Source organism: Gymnogyps californianus, chromosome 27 (assembly GCF_018139145.2).
Source record: "Gymnogyps californianus isolate 813 chromosome 27, ASM1813914v2, whole genome shotgun sequence".
In the NCBI taxonomy this organism is placed as follows: domain Eukaryota; kingdom Metazoa; phylum Chordata; class Aves; order Accipitriformes; family Cathartidae; genus Gymnogyps; species Gymnogyps californianus.
The window spans coordinates 2,188,952-2,205,292 of record NC_059497.1 but is presented as its reverse complement, the minus strand read 5'-3'; the positions used below and the strand labels follow the sequence as shown (position 1 = coordinate 2,205,292).

The 16,341-nt window shown below is 50.7% G+C and overlaps 1 protein-coding gene across 1 annotated transcript in view; it reads left to right on the top strand.

Annotated features, from left to right (window-relative positions):
• LOC127026099 (uncharacterized) overlaps window positions 1-16,341 on the top strand; it is a 76,630-nt gene that overhangs the window by 40,922 nt on the left and 19,367 nt on the right. Inside the window, exons 39-56 of the mRNA XM_050911169.1 lie at window positions 421-517; window positions 1,257-1,339; window positions 2,297-2,488; window positions 2,926-3,108; window positions 3,680-3,865; window positions 4,002-4,095; window positions 5,061-5,146; window positions 6,601-6,624; window positions 6,870-6,912; window positions 10,238-10,347; window positions 12,289-12,368; window positions 13,192-13,372; window positions 13,542-13,721; window positions 13,920-14,102; window positions 14,751-14,933; window positions 15,107-15,286; window positions 15,485-15,667; window positions 15,944-16,168. Of these exons, the coding sequence (XP_050767126.1) occupies window positions 421-517; window positions 1,257-1,339; window positions 2,297-2,488; window positions 2,926-3,108; window positions 3,680-3,865; window positions 4,002-4,095; window positions 5,061-5,146; window positions 6,601-6,624; window positions 6,870-6,912; window positions 10,238-10,347; window positions 12,289-12,368; window positions 13,192-13,372; window positions 13,542-13,721; window positions 13,920-14,102; window positions 14,751-14,933; window positions 15,107-15,286; window positions 15,485-15,667; window positions 15,944-16,168 (2,493 nt within the window). The remainder of the gene's footprint in view (window positions 1-420; window positions 518-1,256; window positions 1,340-2,296; window positions 2,489-2,925; window positions 3,109-3,679; window positions 3,866-4,001; window positions 4,096-5,060; window positions 5,147-6,600; window positions 6,625-6,869; window positions 6,913-10,237; window positions 10,348-12,288; window positions 12,369-13,191; window positions 13,373-13,541; window positions 13,722-13,919; window positions 14,103-14,750; window positions 14,934-15,106; window positions 15,287-15,484; window positions 15,668-15,943; window positions 16,169-16,341) is intronic.

Here is a 16,341-nt window from a genome sequence, read left to right as displayed (position 1 = left end):
GAAAAGGCTGTGGGAGTCTGTTATCCCCGTGGTGATGCACTCGTACTGGCCCCAGGGCAGTCAGTGGGTCCCTCCCCGTCCCCTTCTCCTTCGCGCTGTTTCCTTTGCCTACGGACCAAGACCTCTGCCCTGAGCCCACTGGGGTCTTTATCAGTTCCCTTTCTCAGTAAGGATATAAACCTTGGCTTTCCTTATTTGTCCTTAGCTTTATTTGTGCTTTTATTTGCATTTTAACTTTCAGTTCCTCCAAAGTTAATGTGGATCTTGTATCTTTTCAGAAAGTGCTGGTACTTGCTCATGAGGGAAGTTAGGTGCCCGATAAATGGTCAATTAGTCTGTAACGACACTGACCAGCGCTGTCACCAGTGTTTCACTATCATGCTATAAAATAAAGCTAATGCTGATCACTTGCCCTTCCAGGAAAGTCGTGTGGTCCACCGGACATCATGAATGGCAACTTTAACTACACAACCAACCTCCTGTTCGGGGCAACAATAACCTTCAGCTGTAACGTCGGGTAAGCGTTGGCCCAGGCTCCTGGTGAGTCGACGGAGCCGAGGCTGGGAGACAGCACCCGTGGGAGACTCGGAGGCTTTTAATAGCTGGGCGCTGTTTCCTTGGCAAGCACAGGCACGGCGGGAGGTGTTCGGAGCGGGGAGCCATGGGGGTCAGGCGCTCTCCTGCTCTTGCAGTCAAAACAGATTATCTTCTGGGCGTGAGAGTGCGGTCTTTGCAGATTGCTTTTCGGCAGCTTTGTAAAGAATTTTGTTCCTTTCCTGTTGGTGCTCAGTAGTAATTCAGCGTTTGCTGTTGTGCGATGGGTCCGGCTGTCCACGTCCTAGCTAAGGGGTCTCAGGAAAAGAGGGCTGCGGTGCCCTGGGGATGGCGGGAGCGGGGCAAGAGGGAAAGAGAGCGGTTAAGGTACGTCAGTGGCACCTAGCTCTGCTCAGAAAATAAGTTGCTATTTGGATCTACCGCTGCACAGCACAGGGCTGAACAGACTCAGGGTGGGGATGCCGTCTTGCTCGTGGTCCTGTGAGCTTGTATCCACCCGCTGCAAGTACTGAATTTCCTCTAACCGCTTCATATATTGCATTTCTTTAGGTATTGAGAAAATTGTATTTTATAGGAGGGCTAGCTGATTTTCCCCTAGGGAAAATTCTCTCCAGAGAATACCATTAGAAACTGTACAACCTTCTGAATTTCCCGAGTGTTTTTCACTTTTTTCAAAGCGATTCAACCTTTTCTTTTCTTAGGTACCGATTAGTTGGGGAGCCATCTGTGCAATGTGTACTTAAAGGCAATGAAGTTGCTTGGAGTAAGATTCCATACTGTGCCAGTAAGCAGATCTCAAATGTTTTGTGTTCATCTCTTCCTCAAAGAGATTATATTACAGTATATCTGGTAGTTTGGGGAACGGCAGGTGGATACTGTCTTCTTGGCACCTAATGTAAATTACATTAGCCTTTAATGGGACTGACTCCTTTCTCCTCCCCCAAACAAGGACTCTTGGGAGCTGGGAATGAAAATTAAATACTAAGGAGGATCTGTGGATGTTGGCAGGAGCTGTGTAGTCAGATCTGTGAGAAAAGCAGCTCCCGAGGCTGTTTGTTGGTATTGCCCAGCACAGACAGGCAGCAAGCTTTCTGCCAGGCTGGCGCGGACGCTGCATCACTCGTGTTGTGTTTTCCGTCAGGCGACTGTTGCTGAATTGTTTATCAAGAGCTGTGCTTCACCGGGACTGGGGTCCCTCAGACATGACTGCACATCCAAAATCTCAATTTTCAAAGGGGAAATAAATGCTAAGAGTTTTGTTGGTGCTATCTGGGCTTTTTTAGCATCCTGTGGGATGGGCCTGACCATCAGCTGCTGGGAGTTTAGATGGTTTGCTGCTATAATAGGTATTCTGGCCTCGTCCTTGTTAGCACAACGAAGGTAAGAAATGCCGTCACCAGTAGGTGAGGGTCCCAAACTGCTTGGTGAGACCATGTTTATTGCCCCCAGAAGGCCTCTTCTGTAGTGTCTCCTCTTGGACAATAGATGTTATTTTGCTGTTTTACCATTTATCCATTTAAAAACCCCCTGGAAAACATTCAGAATTTAAAGGCACATTCAAGACTTTAGGTTGAGATGATTGCTTTAGGGCTGCTTCCCTGTTTTCAATTTGGCTTTTATTATTTTTTTTGTTTGGGTTGTTTTTTTGGTTTGGGTTTTTGGGTTTTTTTGGTAGCTAGACCTCAGTTTCATATTCGATGGAAATGTTCTTGCGTTTTCTTGCTGTTGCTTTCCCATGCAGGTATTCCCTGTTTATCACCTCCTGCGATTGAGAATGGGCAGTTCATCGGTGGGGACAGAGACTTCACCTTTGGCATGGCTGTAACCTACAGATGTAACAGAAATTTTGCTCTTATTGGAGACGCTACGATTCACTGTATGACGGATGATAACCTCGAGGGAAAATGGAGTGGTCCAGCCCCTGAATGCAAAAGTAAATGCTTTCTTTCTCTCCTTATTCTTCTGACTTTGTTTCTCATCCCTCTCCTGATCTGTACTTTCCCGATGGGCTGCCAAACATGAGAAGGTTGATTGGAGTCTAAAAGGATTTCCAGAAAGCTTAATGCAGTGGTCTCCCAAGTCATGGTCAGAGGCAGGGCTTGGTTTAATGGATTCTTCAGCCCACAGAAAGCCTCCCTCTCCCTGCCCATGCCCAGGGCTTCCTGCAAATGAAAAATGAAGCTCTCACATGTGCAGTTTCTTAATGATGTCTCTGTTCACGGAGTACTTGCACCCCACTGGGGACCTGCCTCTCTCAAAGTGAAAGGACGGCAGTTCTCTTAGTAAGCTTCTTGTGCAATGCGTCTGATGTCACTGCAGGGCTTTTCCTTCTTGTAATAAATATTCCTATTGTCTTATCTTCACTTCCAGTGGTCAGATGTAACAGTCCAGAAGTGAAAAATGGGAGAAGGTTATCTGGCTTTGGCACTGTGCACACGTATAAAACTACAGTGACCTTTGAGTGTAATCCTGGTCACTTATTGAATGGTAGTAGTGTAGTTACTTGTGAAGCAGACAATACCTGGAAGCCACCTCTGCCAACATGTGACCCAAGTGAGTACAAATTTATTTCCTTGAGCCATTGCAATGAAGCAGTCTAAGAGCTGTTGAGCAGATCAGCTTCCGAACCTTGTGCACTTGTAGCCATGCCCTTGCAGAGCGTGCTGGCTTGGGTCCTCAGCATGGCAGCCCAGGCCAGTTATATATTTAATCTGAAGCTAAATAGAAACATCTGTGAACAGCAAATGATCCAAAAGTGCACTGAAAGGAGAGACAAAATTGCCTTCTACACCTGACAGGCTTGCGTCACCAGCTTCCAGACCTGTTGGGGATGTTTGGCTTCTGAGCTCAGCTGAATCGAGGTCCTGCAGGTTGGGTTGGTGGTCACTGAAGGAGCATCTCTGAGGCAGAGATGCCCCCCCAATCTCCACCTTTTCTCCGGTTAAGCAAGCTGTGATCTATGCTGCTGTTTGCTAAATGGGTTGGATGCAAACTTGTATCCCAGACACTGACTTTCAAACAGGTTAAAATGTTGTGTGCTCCAAAACATGCAGTTCACTATTGTTATTGCAGACCCTTTGGGTACTTTTCTGTAACTAACCTTGCTTTTGTCTCCAATTGTTAGTCCACTGTGGTCCTGCTCCACGCTTCCCTTTCGCTGAGTTAACAAGGGCTGTGGGTGAGAGCTCTCTTGCTGGAACTAAGCTGAGTTATCAGTGTAAACCAGGTTATACTGCAGCAAGTGGGAAGTCCTCTGTTGTCACTTGTCTGAGTGATACAACTTGGTCTGCAGACCCAGACTTCTGTATACGTGAGTATCTCTGTCCCTCTCTTGTCTTGACTGACTGCGCGAATGATCTGTACGCACTTGAGATATTACTCTGAAATTTGGGTCGTGCCCATCTCTGGGTTTGAAGTAATTCCCATGCTGCTTCCTCTTCCTCTAGGACAGCAATGTACTCCTCCCACGACAGAGAACGGGGATGTGATCGCAGACAATTTCCTGTTTGAGACAGTTGTGGCATTCACCTGTCACCCTGGGTGAGTGGATCACTGCTTAAAAGGGCCACCTCGGGGGTCAGAGGACAGGGATCACAGGCGGTACCATCCACCCCCCACCCTCTCCCTCCCTGGTTTCCCGCTGCAAGTCTCCAGTGAAACCGTATATTATGCTGTCGTGGTTTAACCCCAGCCGGCAGCTCAGCACCACGCAGCCGCTCGCTCACTGCCCCCCCACCCCTGGGATGGGGGAGAGAATCAGGGAAAAAAAACCCTCGTGAGTTGAGATAAAGACAGTTTAATAGGACAGAAAGGAATGAAAAACAATGATAATGATAATAATGATATGACAATAGTAATACTAAAAGAATTAAACTATACAAAGCAAGTGGTGCACAATGCAATTGCTCACCACTTGTTGACCGATGCCCAGTTAGTTCCCGAGCCGCGATTCCCCCTCCCAGCCAGCTCCCCCAGTTTATATACTGGGCATGATGTCATATGGTATGGAATAGCTCTTTGGCCAGTTTGGGTCAGCTGTCCTGGCGGTGTCCCCTCCCAGCTTCTTGTGCCCCTCCAGCCTTCTTGCTGGCTGGGCACGAGAAGCTGAAAAATCCTTGACTTAGGATAAACACTACTTAGCAACAACTAAAAACATCAGTGTGTTATCAACTTTATTTTCCTACTAAATCCAAAACACAACACTGTACCAGCTACTAGGAAGAAAATTAACTCTATCCCAGCCGAAACCAGGACATATGCCTTCAGTGAGACGAGCATGTGGCAACGCGCATGTGCTTGGTAATGCAGTGAACTGCTTCAATTCGGCTCCTATTAGTGCCCTTAGTTAGTGGCTTTGATGCAGCCAGATCCCATTTCATAGCAGGGGCAACTTTTGGTTGATAACTTGCCTGCATGCAGTGGTGGGGAGGCGGGGGAAGAACTCTTTCTGGGTTGTCTTCTGGAAAGTACTAAACTTCTTCTCTTTTTTTTTTTTTTTTTTTTAGGTATGAATTAAAGGGGCCATCTTCTGCCAAATGTGTGGTATCAGGAAATGGAGTTGATTGGGATACAGCATCTCCATACTGCGAAAGTAAGAGGGAAAAACCCTGCACAGAGCCATTAAGATAATGGTTGGAACTGCTGGTGTAGCTGCCTTGCTGGTGGGCTTTGGCTGCACTTACTTGTGCTTCTTAATTCAATCAATTGTAAAATTCAGGATTTCAGTACTAACTCGTGCTGTGAGGCCTCAGGTGCAATATTATCGTACAATTCAGAAATTATGCTGACAAAGTGGAAGGAGCGAGGGAAGCGCAGAAATTACAGAAAAAACCCAGTCACAGGAGGAAAGTTTTCTTTCTCTAGTTACCAGGGAAAGATGAAGATAATTGGATGTTAGCGTTATACCAAATGGAGTGGACAGAGTTCTAAAATCAGGTGTTATGAAGTCAGTGTATAGTGTTATGTGAAGCTAGAAATGGCTGAAACATTGCTTCTAGCCTGATTAGGCCCTTTAGTGGTTTATTTCACGGGGTGAGATCCTGGAGTTGTGGCTAACGGGCAGTAACTGAGGTCCAGTACCAAGCAAGAAAGCTCAAAGTATTTTCAGTTGCTGCTAGATGCGTGGTGTTTGGCTGTACCACCTCCTCCCCATACACCTCTTCACCTTTTTAGTTAGGAGAAGTACTGAGACACTCTCGCTGATGTTCATTCTGTAGGACAGCTCCCTGACGTTCTCTGTGAAGAGCCCCCATGATTGACAATGGGATGCACAATGGCACAAAGGGCACAGACTTTGTCCACGGCTCCGTTGTGGTTTATAAATGCAAGGATGGCTTCACCCTTGCTGGAGCCGCCTCTATTCACTGTAAAGTAGATCATCAATACCGTGGAGTCTGGAGCAAGCCTACTCCTGAATGCAAAGGTGATGTTCCTCCAGTGGGACAGTTCCCTTACGTTCTCTGTAGAAAGCCACCTACGATTGACAATGGGATGCACAATGGCACAAAGGGCACAGACTTTGTCCACGGCTCCGTTGTGGTTTATAAATGCAAGGATGGCTTCACCCTTGCTGGAGCAGCCTTTCTTCAGTGTATTGCAGGAGATCAAAACCAAGGAGTCTGGAGCAAGCCTACTCCTGAATGCAGAGGTGACTGTCTCCTGTGTCTGTCTTGCTGCCTCCTCTCTGTCTTCAAAATACCTATTTTTTTCCTTCCTCTGTGAATCCTCAAATCAGGTAATTCTGCTAAGCAGTAAGCCTTTGATGCTTCCTGAAACAGCTTCAGTTAAAATCTAGTGCCAATAGAGCACGATTAGGGTGCAGCATGGACTCGCAGGCTAGTAGAAATATATCTTGGTAAAAACATCTGGATTTTAACAGCTAAACATCTGTGGAGTTGGGCTGTGCAGGGGTCCCATTCTGTGTGTTGCTTGAGTTGTCTTCCATGTGCATTGGCTCTGATCTGAGATACTGCATGTCATGTAGTTTGATGAATTACCATGCTGAATGGGTGCAGAGTTTCACGTTTTGGCTCGCTTCCTTTCCAGGTGGAGCGAACATGATCGTTGTTGGTAAGTAATGCATATTCCTGAACCCCTGTACCGCGCTCTTGCCTATCTTTATGTTATTGTCTCCTGTGTGTTCTGCTTGAAATAGGCTTAAAAGCCTTCCGCTACAGTCTGTTGTCATATTTATATTGTTGTTGCTTTAACATCATGCTGTGAAAAGAGGGGGGAAGGTAAAGGGGACCAGGGAGGGAAAAGATAGTTGAATGTGTTTGGAGTGAAGACTGAAGATTCTTATTTGTCTCTTGTAGGAATCTTCCCCCTCCTCCTGGCAATGCTGATTACCAACATCTAGATTAGGGGCACAGCAGGGAGGCACCTGTAGACGTGTTGGACTCGATCACGCCGCTCCCCGTGCTCTGCTCTTCCTTCCTGTGAAATTGGCCTTGAAGCAGCAACCACCAGACCTTGGCTGACAAAGCCCAGACGCTCCCTGCCGCTGCCCGGGAGCGCTCGCGCTTTTGGCTGCAGCTGCAGGAGCTGCGCGTTGCGTTGGGGACAGCAGCTCGGGGACAGCCCTCGTGCACGGGGCTGGGCTGGGGGGCTCTCTGCCACCCAGCTGAGAATGCTGTTCAGAAATCAAGTGCAGTTATCCCCGTGTTGCAATGATGCCAAAGACCTTCACGCTGCAATAGAGTAGGATCCAGAAAATCCTGCGCTTTGGGTACCTCTGCATGTTCAGTTTCTCAGCCCCACTGAGGTCACATTGTGCCTCGTCCTGGTCAGGATTCAGGAGTTTCTTAGGTTTCCTGAGGTGGAAAGTGCTGCCGAGAGGATTAACAGTGAATGTCTTCATGAGAGTGATACAGACTTAAAAAAATTGTTTGATACGAATAGGATGCGTAAGTCTGTTTTTATCTGTGGGTACCGAAAGCATTGAAAATGTTCATATAAAAGTGCGGTTGTAGCCGTTACTTCAAGGTGAGTCTGAACCATTGTGCAAATAGCAATCCTTACAGATTGGTAATTTTACCGGAAAGAAAAAAAATTAAATGCTTTATTACAAAGAACTACTATTCTGACTCTTCCTGTATGTACCAAAATTAGTTTTAAACTTCAGCGGAAGGTCTCTGCCCAGCCACTGTCTTTTTATCACGTCAAGGCTTTTCTGCTAGTAGTCGCGGAAACACCCTTCCTGTTTCTGCAGCGACTCAATGCTTCTCTCGAGGTGCCGAAGCTTTCGGTGGGCTGAAAGCTGCAGGAGGAACCCAGCCGGGTGGGTGCTCGGGGGCAGCGGAGCTCGTGCGCAGGCAGGTCGTGTCCGGGCCGAATGCAGAACTTGCAGGTGTCTTGGCAGATGCCACCAACCATCAGAAAGTTGCTGCGTGCGAACCTTTTCACTTTCTGCTCGAATGCCGCCCGCCTGGGGCGACTCTGATGCAGGGAATCGCTGTCTGAATTTGCACTTAAAAGGCTTTTTCGGGTGGTGCTGTGCACCCTGGCCGTGCTGGCTCCTGCTGCGGGTCGGCCGGGTGCTAGCGCAGCCCCAGGGTGCCTCAGGGCTGCTGTGATGCTGGGGAGGAAAAGAAGGGTTTTGGCGTTTTGCTCCACTTGCGGCAGGGCTGGTGGGCGACTGTGGCTCTGACGCAGCACCCAAAGTAGGCGGAGATGCGCATAAAGCCAAAGCTTTAATTTACGCCTCTGTAACAGGGAACAGGACAAAAACCCCACATCTTTTATGCACTTTATTTTCATCCTGTCTAGCCTGACCTGCCTGATTGTTGTGTTGAGGACAGTTTGCGAGGGTGGGTAGAGGTGAGTGAGGAAACGTGCGGTCCCCAACTCGAGTCAGGCTTTGGCAGTGCCACGAGGACAGCTCAGATGATGGGACCTCGCTCACCTTGTCTAAACTAAAGACACAGGCAAAAGTGCCCTTGGTTGGTTTGGCTGATAGAAAGCCCACGTTGTGGTGTTGGTGTTCGTTCCTGGTTTTAACTCAGCCTCACTAAATGATCACTTACTAAGCTACAGAGGTATGTAGCATCTCATAAAATGAAGTAAAGATTTGAAGGTTTCCTGGGAATCCTGTTTATAAGGGAAAAAAGACTGTGATGGGATTTAAACTTGTTAAGCCTGAATCCAGCTTGAGACACTAAGATTTAGCTGCTGGTAAAGCAAGATTTTGAGGTTTGGGGTTTTGTCTGATGCAGAGGTAAATCACCTGTCTGTGAGCTTCTCATGACGCACAGTTGGGAACGGGAAGTATTTGAAATGTGTCTACTACATACTTTTTGTTTCTGCATTTGCAACAGTGCTTTCCTGTTAACAGAAACATGCATCTAATTAGGGGGAAGAACACAAATAGCCATTTCCATCAATGCGTTTAGTCTTGTTCCAAATAGACCCACAAAGTTCTCCCTTCCCAGCAGAGCACTGTCCTATTCAGCTGTCACTGGGACACCATGAGATACTGTTTTCGGAAGCCAGTCTTGCAGAACAAGCACTTGCAGATTGCTGGTCATTTTTATATATCTCTTACCGTAAGCCATGTGAGGGACTAGATGAAGAAAGCAAATGTAAAGCCTTGTAGCTTAGTATTGTCTCCTGTTTTGTTTTTTTAATCCCAGCACAATTGTTCCTACTGCATAGTCCAGAGTGGTTTTTCCAAATGATTTAACACGTGATTTGGGGATCAGCTTGAAATGATCTCCCCGCAACCAAATGGAAGGAACTGTGAATGCTGTGACACAGCTTACGGGTGTTGAAGAGGGCTTATCTACTGTGTTTGTAGTTGAGTTGTACATAATTTTACTTTATAATCTGAGTGTAACTAATCAATCAAGTGCAATTCTGAAGTGTAAATGTTGGATGTGTAAACGTTGGATATGTAAATATTGGAAGCTCTCTGTCAATAAAAGGGATAAAAAGACTTGAGTAACACACGTCTTGCTGCTTGTTTTAGGCTCAGAAAACATCCTCTGCTATGTGAGGTGGGGAGCTGGAGGTTGCTGCGGCTGCTCCTACATCAAAAAGTCCTATCTGTGGATTTTTATTCTTCCAGCCAGCGGCGAGGGATGACGCCGGCTTGGATGAGTCCTAGAGCAGGCAGGGTCAGGTCAGGAGAATTCGGGTCCACAGCCGCAGGGCGGTGTGCGGGGCTGGGCTGCACACTGAACCTCCTGGCCTGAGCACCCACGGCCCCGAGGGACAGACGTGTCCCCAGCTGCCACCGCTCCCACGTGTGCAGGAGGAGGGAATGCCCCACTCTGCCCTTCCCGTACCCGGGCAGGCAAGCCGTGCCCCTTGAGCTAGTTCGTGAGAAGGGCTGCCGTCACCCCCTGGGGACTTGGGGCAGAGTCCGGGCCACTTCCCCTAACCGAGGATGCTCTCCACCGAGGGCACAGCTCGGCTAACAGCACCTCTGTGCCTGCACCCACCCTTCTTTCACAGATGCCCGTGGGCTGTGCAGTGGGTCCCAGGGACCCATCCTTCCCTGCCAAATATAGCAGCAGAAGCAGCGTGTGGGACCTGCAGCCTCTCTGGGGGCGATGGCTGTGCCCACCCTGTGCCGGGGAGCCCACAGGTTCCTGTCCCGTGGCCGTGGGAAGCCCCGCAGCTGCGGTTCCTTCCGCACGCAGGGTGTGGCAGGGGGAACTGGGGTGCCCATATCTTCCTGCAGCCCCCCAGGAGCCACAGTCTGCGCCAGGGACCGGAGCATGGTGCTCGCCTTCGCCCTCCGCCTCCTGGGCAGCTCCGCTTTGTTCCTGGCCACCGCGGCTAGGGCTCAAGGTAAGGGAGACCAGCAGGTCTGTGCTTCTGGGGCCTTCCTCCCATGGCCCTCGTCTTTCTCATCGCTGCTCTTCTCCTCGCTGATCCTTTTGCTTTTCCCTGCGGAGGCAGATAGAAGCCCTGTGCTGGTCCCAGGTGGACCTCGGCACGCCAGACCCTGAGCATCACAGAGCCTCTGAGCTCCTCTGCTAATGAAAAAGACCCTCTGGGATAGCACCGGGGCCACCCTGTGCCCTTCAGCGGCCAGGGGAAAGGAAGTTATGATCTCGCTACGGGAGGCCACGGAGAGTCTTTCACAACCTGCCCAGCTTGTCGTAACAAGGGGCTTGACCTACGTGTTTAAACTGCTAAAGTAAAGCTGATTATGTATACAGCTATTATTATTCTTCAATAATAGCTTGTGTTTGAGCTCTGTCAAGTTGAAACTTGCTGTGATAAACAGAAATGCATTGGGATGAGACAGGAGAGTAAAATGGCAAACAAGGCTGTGCTGTTCGGCTTGTTCGGTCTGAAAGCCCGCAGGGCACGAAAGCCTGGCAGGTAGCCCGAGGTGCCCTCTTGTTTGGGACAGGATAGCCAAAACCTGCAGAGACTCAGCTCCATCACTGCAGTCTGGTTTTGTTTACCCTTTCCCATCTTGTAAGCATAGGTCCTGTGACCTGGCTGCCCTGGCAAGGTTTGAGGAGTGTTTTGGTACTGTATGGAGAAGACTTCTGCCTATATCCTCAATCATGTTAATTATTCACTGGCATCTTGAGAGACCAAAGGCTGACCCTCCTGCCTTAGCTGGCTGCGGTGGCGCAGTGGCAGGCTGGGAGTCAAGCACCAGTGGCTGCAAAGGGTTGGGTTGTGTTTTTAAAAAAAAAAAAAAAAAAAAAAAAAAGAAGTATCACTAAGTTAACACTTTGTCAAAAGATTAAGTTATATTTTCTTCAGTTATATTTGGTTTTCTATATGTTCAGCTGATGTATGTGCATTGGGTTCACCAACCCTGTGGAAGTAACTGTCACTGCTCGCATGTGCTGTTTGATGCCGGAGAGCTGTGGTTCTCCAGCAAAGCCAACCTCAGAGCTGCGCGAAGGGCTGCGAAGGGCGCAGCGGAGATGGGCTGCACCTGAGCAGCTCAGAGGGACGGAGCCGTGACCCTTTGCTCCGTAACCCGAAGGATATTACCAGCGAGAGGTGTTTCTTTTACCTTCTGTCTACATTCCCGTATGTAGTGCAAATATTTGCTTAGCGAACAAAAAGCTACTTCCCTGCTGTTTTGGTTCTGAACGTCTGCCTGCCTGCCTGCCTCTCTGCACGTCTGCCTCTCTGCCTCTCTCTTACTCTCTCCAGGGGTTCAATGCAAACAACCCCCAGGGACCCCTGGAAGCACACCGGCAGGTTCACGGGCGGCTCCCTTGTAAGGTGCAGCAGAGGCTTTGCCCTTGCTGGCGTGGGTCTGTCCTCGCACCGTCACGGTGGTGCCACGGGCAGCGTGGCATGGCTCCCCCAGCCCACGCTGTGCACCCCCTGCCCGGCGCTCTCGCACGGCTGCGTGCCCCTGGTAGCACAGAGCCCTGGACTGCAGTTAGGTCGGTCCTGGATGGTCCTGCCATCATTTCCCCGGCTCAGATCAGACCCAGGAGATGTGCTTCCCAGCCCGTGGGTTAGAAGCATGCAGAAAGGCCATGAAAGGCTCTTGACCTCACCAGGTGACTGACACGAAATCCTGGACACCCTGTTCTTGCCAGCTGAGGAAGCAGCGGGGTCCCCCAGCAACGCAGGGAGGAATCCTGCAGCCCCAGGGGCACCCGCCCCAGCTGCAGCCTCCGCCAGCATCCCGTTGCACGGGGATCAACAAGCTGCGTGGACACCATCAACGCGGCAACCATCACAGGCAGGAGCAGCTTGAGAGCTGTGTAGATAAACAATGTTTTATTTCTCTCCCTTTTCCAGTTGCCCAATGCCGGTTCCCACGCGTCCAGTATGGGAAGAGAGTATCCACTGCTCGCTATGTGTACAGAATCGGGGACACCGTAAGCTTCACGTGCAACACAGGGTACACCTTGCAGGGTGCCCACAGAAGCGTGTGCCAAGCCAACTTCAAATGGAGCCCACCTCTGCCAGTGTGCAAAAAGGGCAAGTGTCCCAGCGCGCGGTGCGAGCAGTGACAGCCGTGGGGGAAAGCTCCTTCTTGTGTCCTCTCAAATCCGGTGGGAAAGCAAAGCTGGGATGCATCTGTCCTCCTCGCTTCTCTTCTCAAACCAAAGTGCTGCCGGCTTGGCTCTCAGAGAGGCAGAAACAGTTCAGAAGACACGAGCTGGGGTGGGACATGGGGATGGCTGCAGCCTGCCCTGTCTTGGGCTCCGAGAGGGACGGGGAGAAGTTAACCCTGGGGCTGAGCTGCTGTGTAGCAGGAGGCTGTAACTTCCCTGGCACGATCAGGAGCCGCAGGCCAGCTGCGGGGATGGCAGTATCTGCTGCCCCAGGGGGATTTCTGTGACTCTGCTTCTGGTCAGATGTGGGATGTTTTCATCTTCCTCCTGGAATGGGAAGTAATCACAACTTCTCGCTGCTCTTGCTGCTTCCATGTCCATGTGCATCTTCTGGCAAATCCCATGATGTGCCTGTGAGTTCTGCTGTCGGGACTGTCATTATTAGTAGTAATTTCCTCTGGCCGCAATGCAGTTGTAATCTTAGTGCTGCTGTACCTTTTGTTAACTAATACTTTGGTCCAGGAAATGGAACAAAGACTGAGCAGAATTCAGGATATTACCCTGACGTTACCCAAACAGTCCTAGTAGCACACAAAATGGCAAACAGCTGACCCACAGGGCAATTTCTTTTCCCTCTCCAGAGGTGACGTGTCCTCAGCCACCAAACATCGCCAACGGGCTGCACAGCGGACAGTCCTTGGACAGGTTTCCCCTGGGAGTGACCGTGTACTACGGCTGCAAGGACGGCTACGCGCTGATCGGGAACGTGTCCATCAACTGCACGGAGACCAGAGTGTGGAGCAAGCCCCTGCCCCGCTGTGAAGGTGAGTAGATGCTTCATTGCTAGGTGTGGGGGCTGGCGGAAAGGGTGCTGGATGTCCTGTAGGAACAGTGCAGACAGGTTTACAGCAGTGATGAGAAGGGAGGGGGCTGTGTATGCAGGATCTGGCCCATGCATTCAAGTTTAAAGGATGCTGTCCATGTTCCTTGCAGCAATCGGATGTAAGATACCTGAGGTGCAGAATGGGAAGGTCTACAAGCCACAGAGCACCTACAAAGCTGGAGAGACTCTTCACTTTGACTGCAACGCCGGTTATGCTGCAGAGTACACCTACGAGACTCAGTGCCAGCCCGGGGGGACCTGGGATCCGCCGGCGCTCATCTGCGCAAAGAGTGAGTGCGGGTGGGGTGCCCGCTGCTTCCCCAAGGTAGCCCTGCTCGCCCGGGTGCTCCTTGCAGGCAGGAACAGCGAGTGCAGGCAGAGCCGTTCCTGCGATGGGCTTTAACCCATCAACGCAGCATCACGCCGACTCCCTTCCCCTTGCACGCTGGTCTCTCACTGAGTTAAGGCTTTCTGTCTCCCTCTTGCAGTCCGACCGTGCCCCACGCCTCCGGAGATCACCAATGGAAATCACAACGGCCAGGGCAAAGCATTTTTTACCATGGGAATGTCTGTAACATACACCTGCGATCCTGGCTACTACCTGGTTGGAAATGCCGTTGTGCTTTGCAGAGCATCAGGGAACTGGAGCCGGCCCGGCCCTCGCTGTGAAGGTGCGTCTGTGGTCTGTCCCCTCGGGGGACAAGCTCATAGGGTGGCTCTGAGCACAGGGGAGACCCTGACCATTGTCACTGAGCCCTTCAGTGAGGGATTCAATTCCCCTTTAATGAAGTATATAGTTTTATAATATGTAAAGAATAAGCTTACATCTGTGAATCTGGAGCTGGGTATTCCTACAACTGTGGCTGCACGTGCCGTACCTCTCGCGCTGGGGCTGGATGCTGGTGACCCCGCAGTGTATGTCCAGGAACTGGCACATCACTTCATCTGAGACCAAGTGCAAAGGGGTCTCTAGAGCCAGCACCCTCCTCCCGGTGCTCCGGCTGCAGCATGCCCACGGAGAGCTGGCCGGTGACAATGCTGGGGACCAGGCATGGGCATGGGGTGCAACACAGCCTTCGGGGCGAGACCAGCTGGATTTTTATGAATCAATTCAACCTTCTTTTTCTAGAAAAGTCAGAGGAGAGACAGGGTGCCCAAAGGCTGGCTGTCAGGACAGAGCCAGCAGTAGCTGGGGTGTGAGCCCCAGCTCTCCCCCTTCGCCTTCTCTCATGTCTGACGTGTAGGTGGTTTGGGTTGAGCTGTATCTCAGGCATCGCCTCTCCCAGATGCTCTCATGGGCTTTTCCCCTCCCTCTGCAGAGGTGACGTGTCCTCAGCCACCAAACATCGCCAACGGGCTGCACAGTGGACGGTCCTTGGACAGGTTTGCCCTGGGAGTGACCGTGTACTACGGCTGCAAGGACGGCTACGCGCTGATCGGGAACATGTCCATCTACTGCATGGAGGCCGGGGTGTGGAGCTGGCCCCTGCCCCGCTGTGAAGGTGGGTGGATGCTTCACTGCTAGGTGTGGGGGCTGGCGGAAAGGGTGCTGGGTATTCTGGTTGTAGGAACAGTGCAGACAGGCTTATGGCAGTGACGAGAAGGGAGGGGGCTGTGTGTGCAGGATCTGGCCCATGCATTGAAGTTTAAAGGATGCTGTCCACATTTCCCGCAGCAATCGGCTGCGAGATGCCTGAGGTGCAGAATGGGAAGATCCATGGGCCGCAGAGCACCTACAAAGCTGGAGAGACTCTTCACTTCGACTGCAACACCGGTTATGCTGCAGAATACACCTACGAGGCTCAGTGCCAGCCCGGGGGGATCTGGGATCCGCCGGCGCTCATCTGCGCAAAGAGTGAGTGCGGGTGGGGTGCCCGCTGCTTCCCCAAGGTAGCCCTGCTCGCCCGGGTGCTCCTTGCAGGCAGGAACAGCGAGTGCAGGCAGAGCCGTTCCTGCGATGGGCTTTAACCCATCAACGCAGCATCACGCCGACTCCCTTCCCCTTGCACGCTGGTCTCTCACTGAGTTAAGGCTTTCTGTCTCCCTCTTGCAGTCCGACCGTGCCCCATGCCTCCGGGGGTCCGCAATGGAAATCACAACGGCCAGGGCAAAGCATTTTTTACCATGGGAATGTCTGTAACATACACCTGCGATCCCGGCTACTACCTGGTTGGAAATGCCGTTGTGTTCTGCAGAGCATCAGGGAACTGGAGCCGGCCCGGCCCTCGCTGTGAAGGTGCGTCTGTGGTCTGTCCCCTCGGGGGACAAGCTCATAGGGTGGCTCTGAGCACAGGGGAGACCCTGACCATTGCAACCAGATCCTCAGAGAAGGTTAATCCCACGTAAAGTGTTGCATGGTATAAATTAATTTCAAGCCTTTCTATTGTGAAGGTGGGGCTGGGGAGGTTTATGTAGATGTCACATTGATTTTGTTGTTGCAATATTAATAGCCTGTGGGGCTTTTGTTTTGTTTTGTTCCGACTCCTTTTGCACATCACATCATCACTTCCAGTGACTGTCTGCATAAATCCAGATATAGAGAATGGAAGGCGAGTTGATGGTCAAGGACTTATCTCCGCACCTGGACAAACGGTGACATTTCAGTGTCACAATGGTTACAGCCTGCAAGGCGGTGCTAAAATCTTCTGCCAGGAGGATGGCAGCTGGCACCCTCCTCTTCCTGTCTGCGATAGACTGTACCAGTACCAGGAGTTCTCAAACAGGCCTGAACTTCCAGGTAAACCGTGACATAGCTGCCTTGGGGTACACTACTATTTTATGTCCCCTAACCCCATTAAAAAAAGGTGGTTAAACCCTGTGAGTGGAAGATTTAAGTACGTCCTGGGAATAAGAACCTGATCCTCTGGAATACTTTGGGAAAATATGTTGTGTTTGTTTAATAATGGCTAT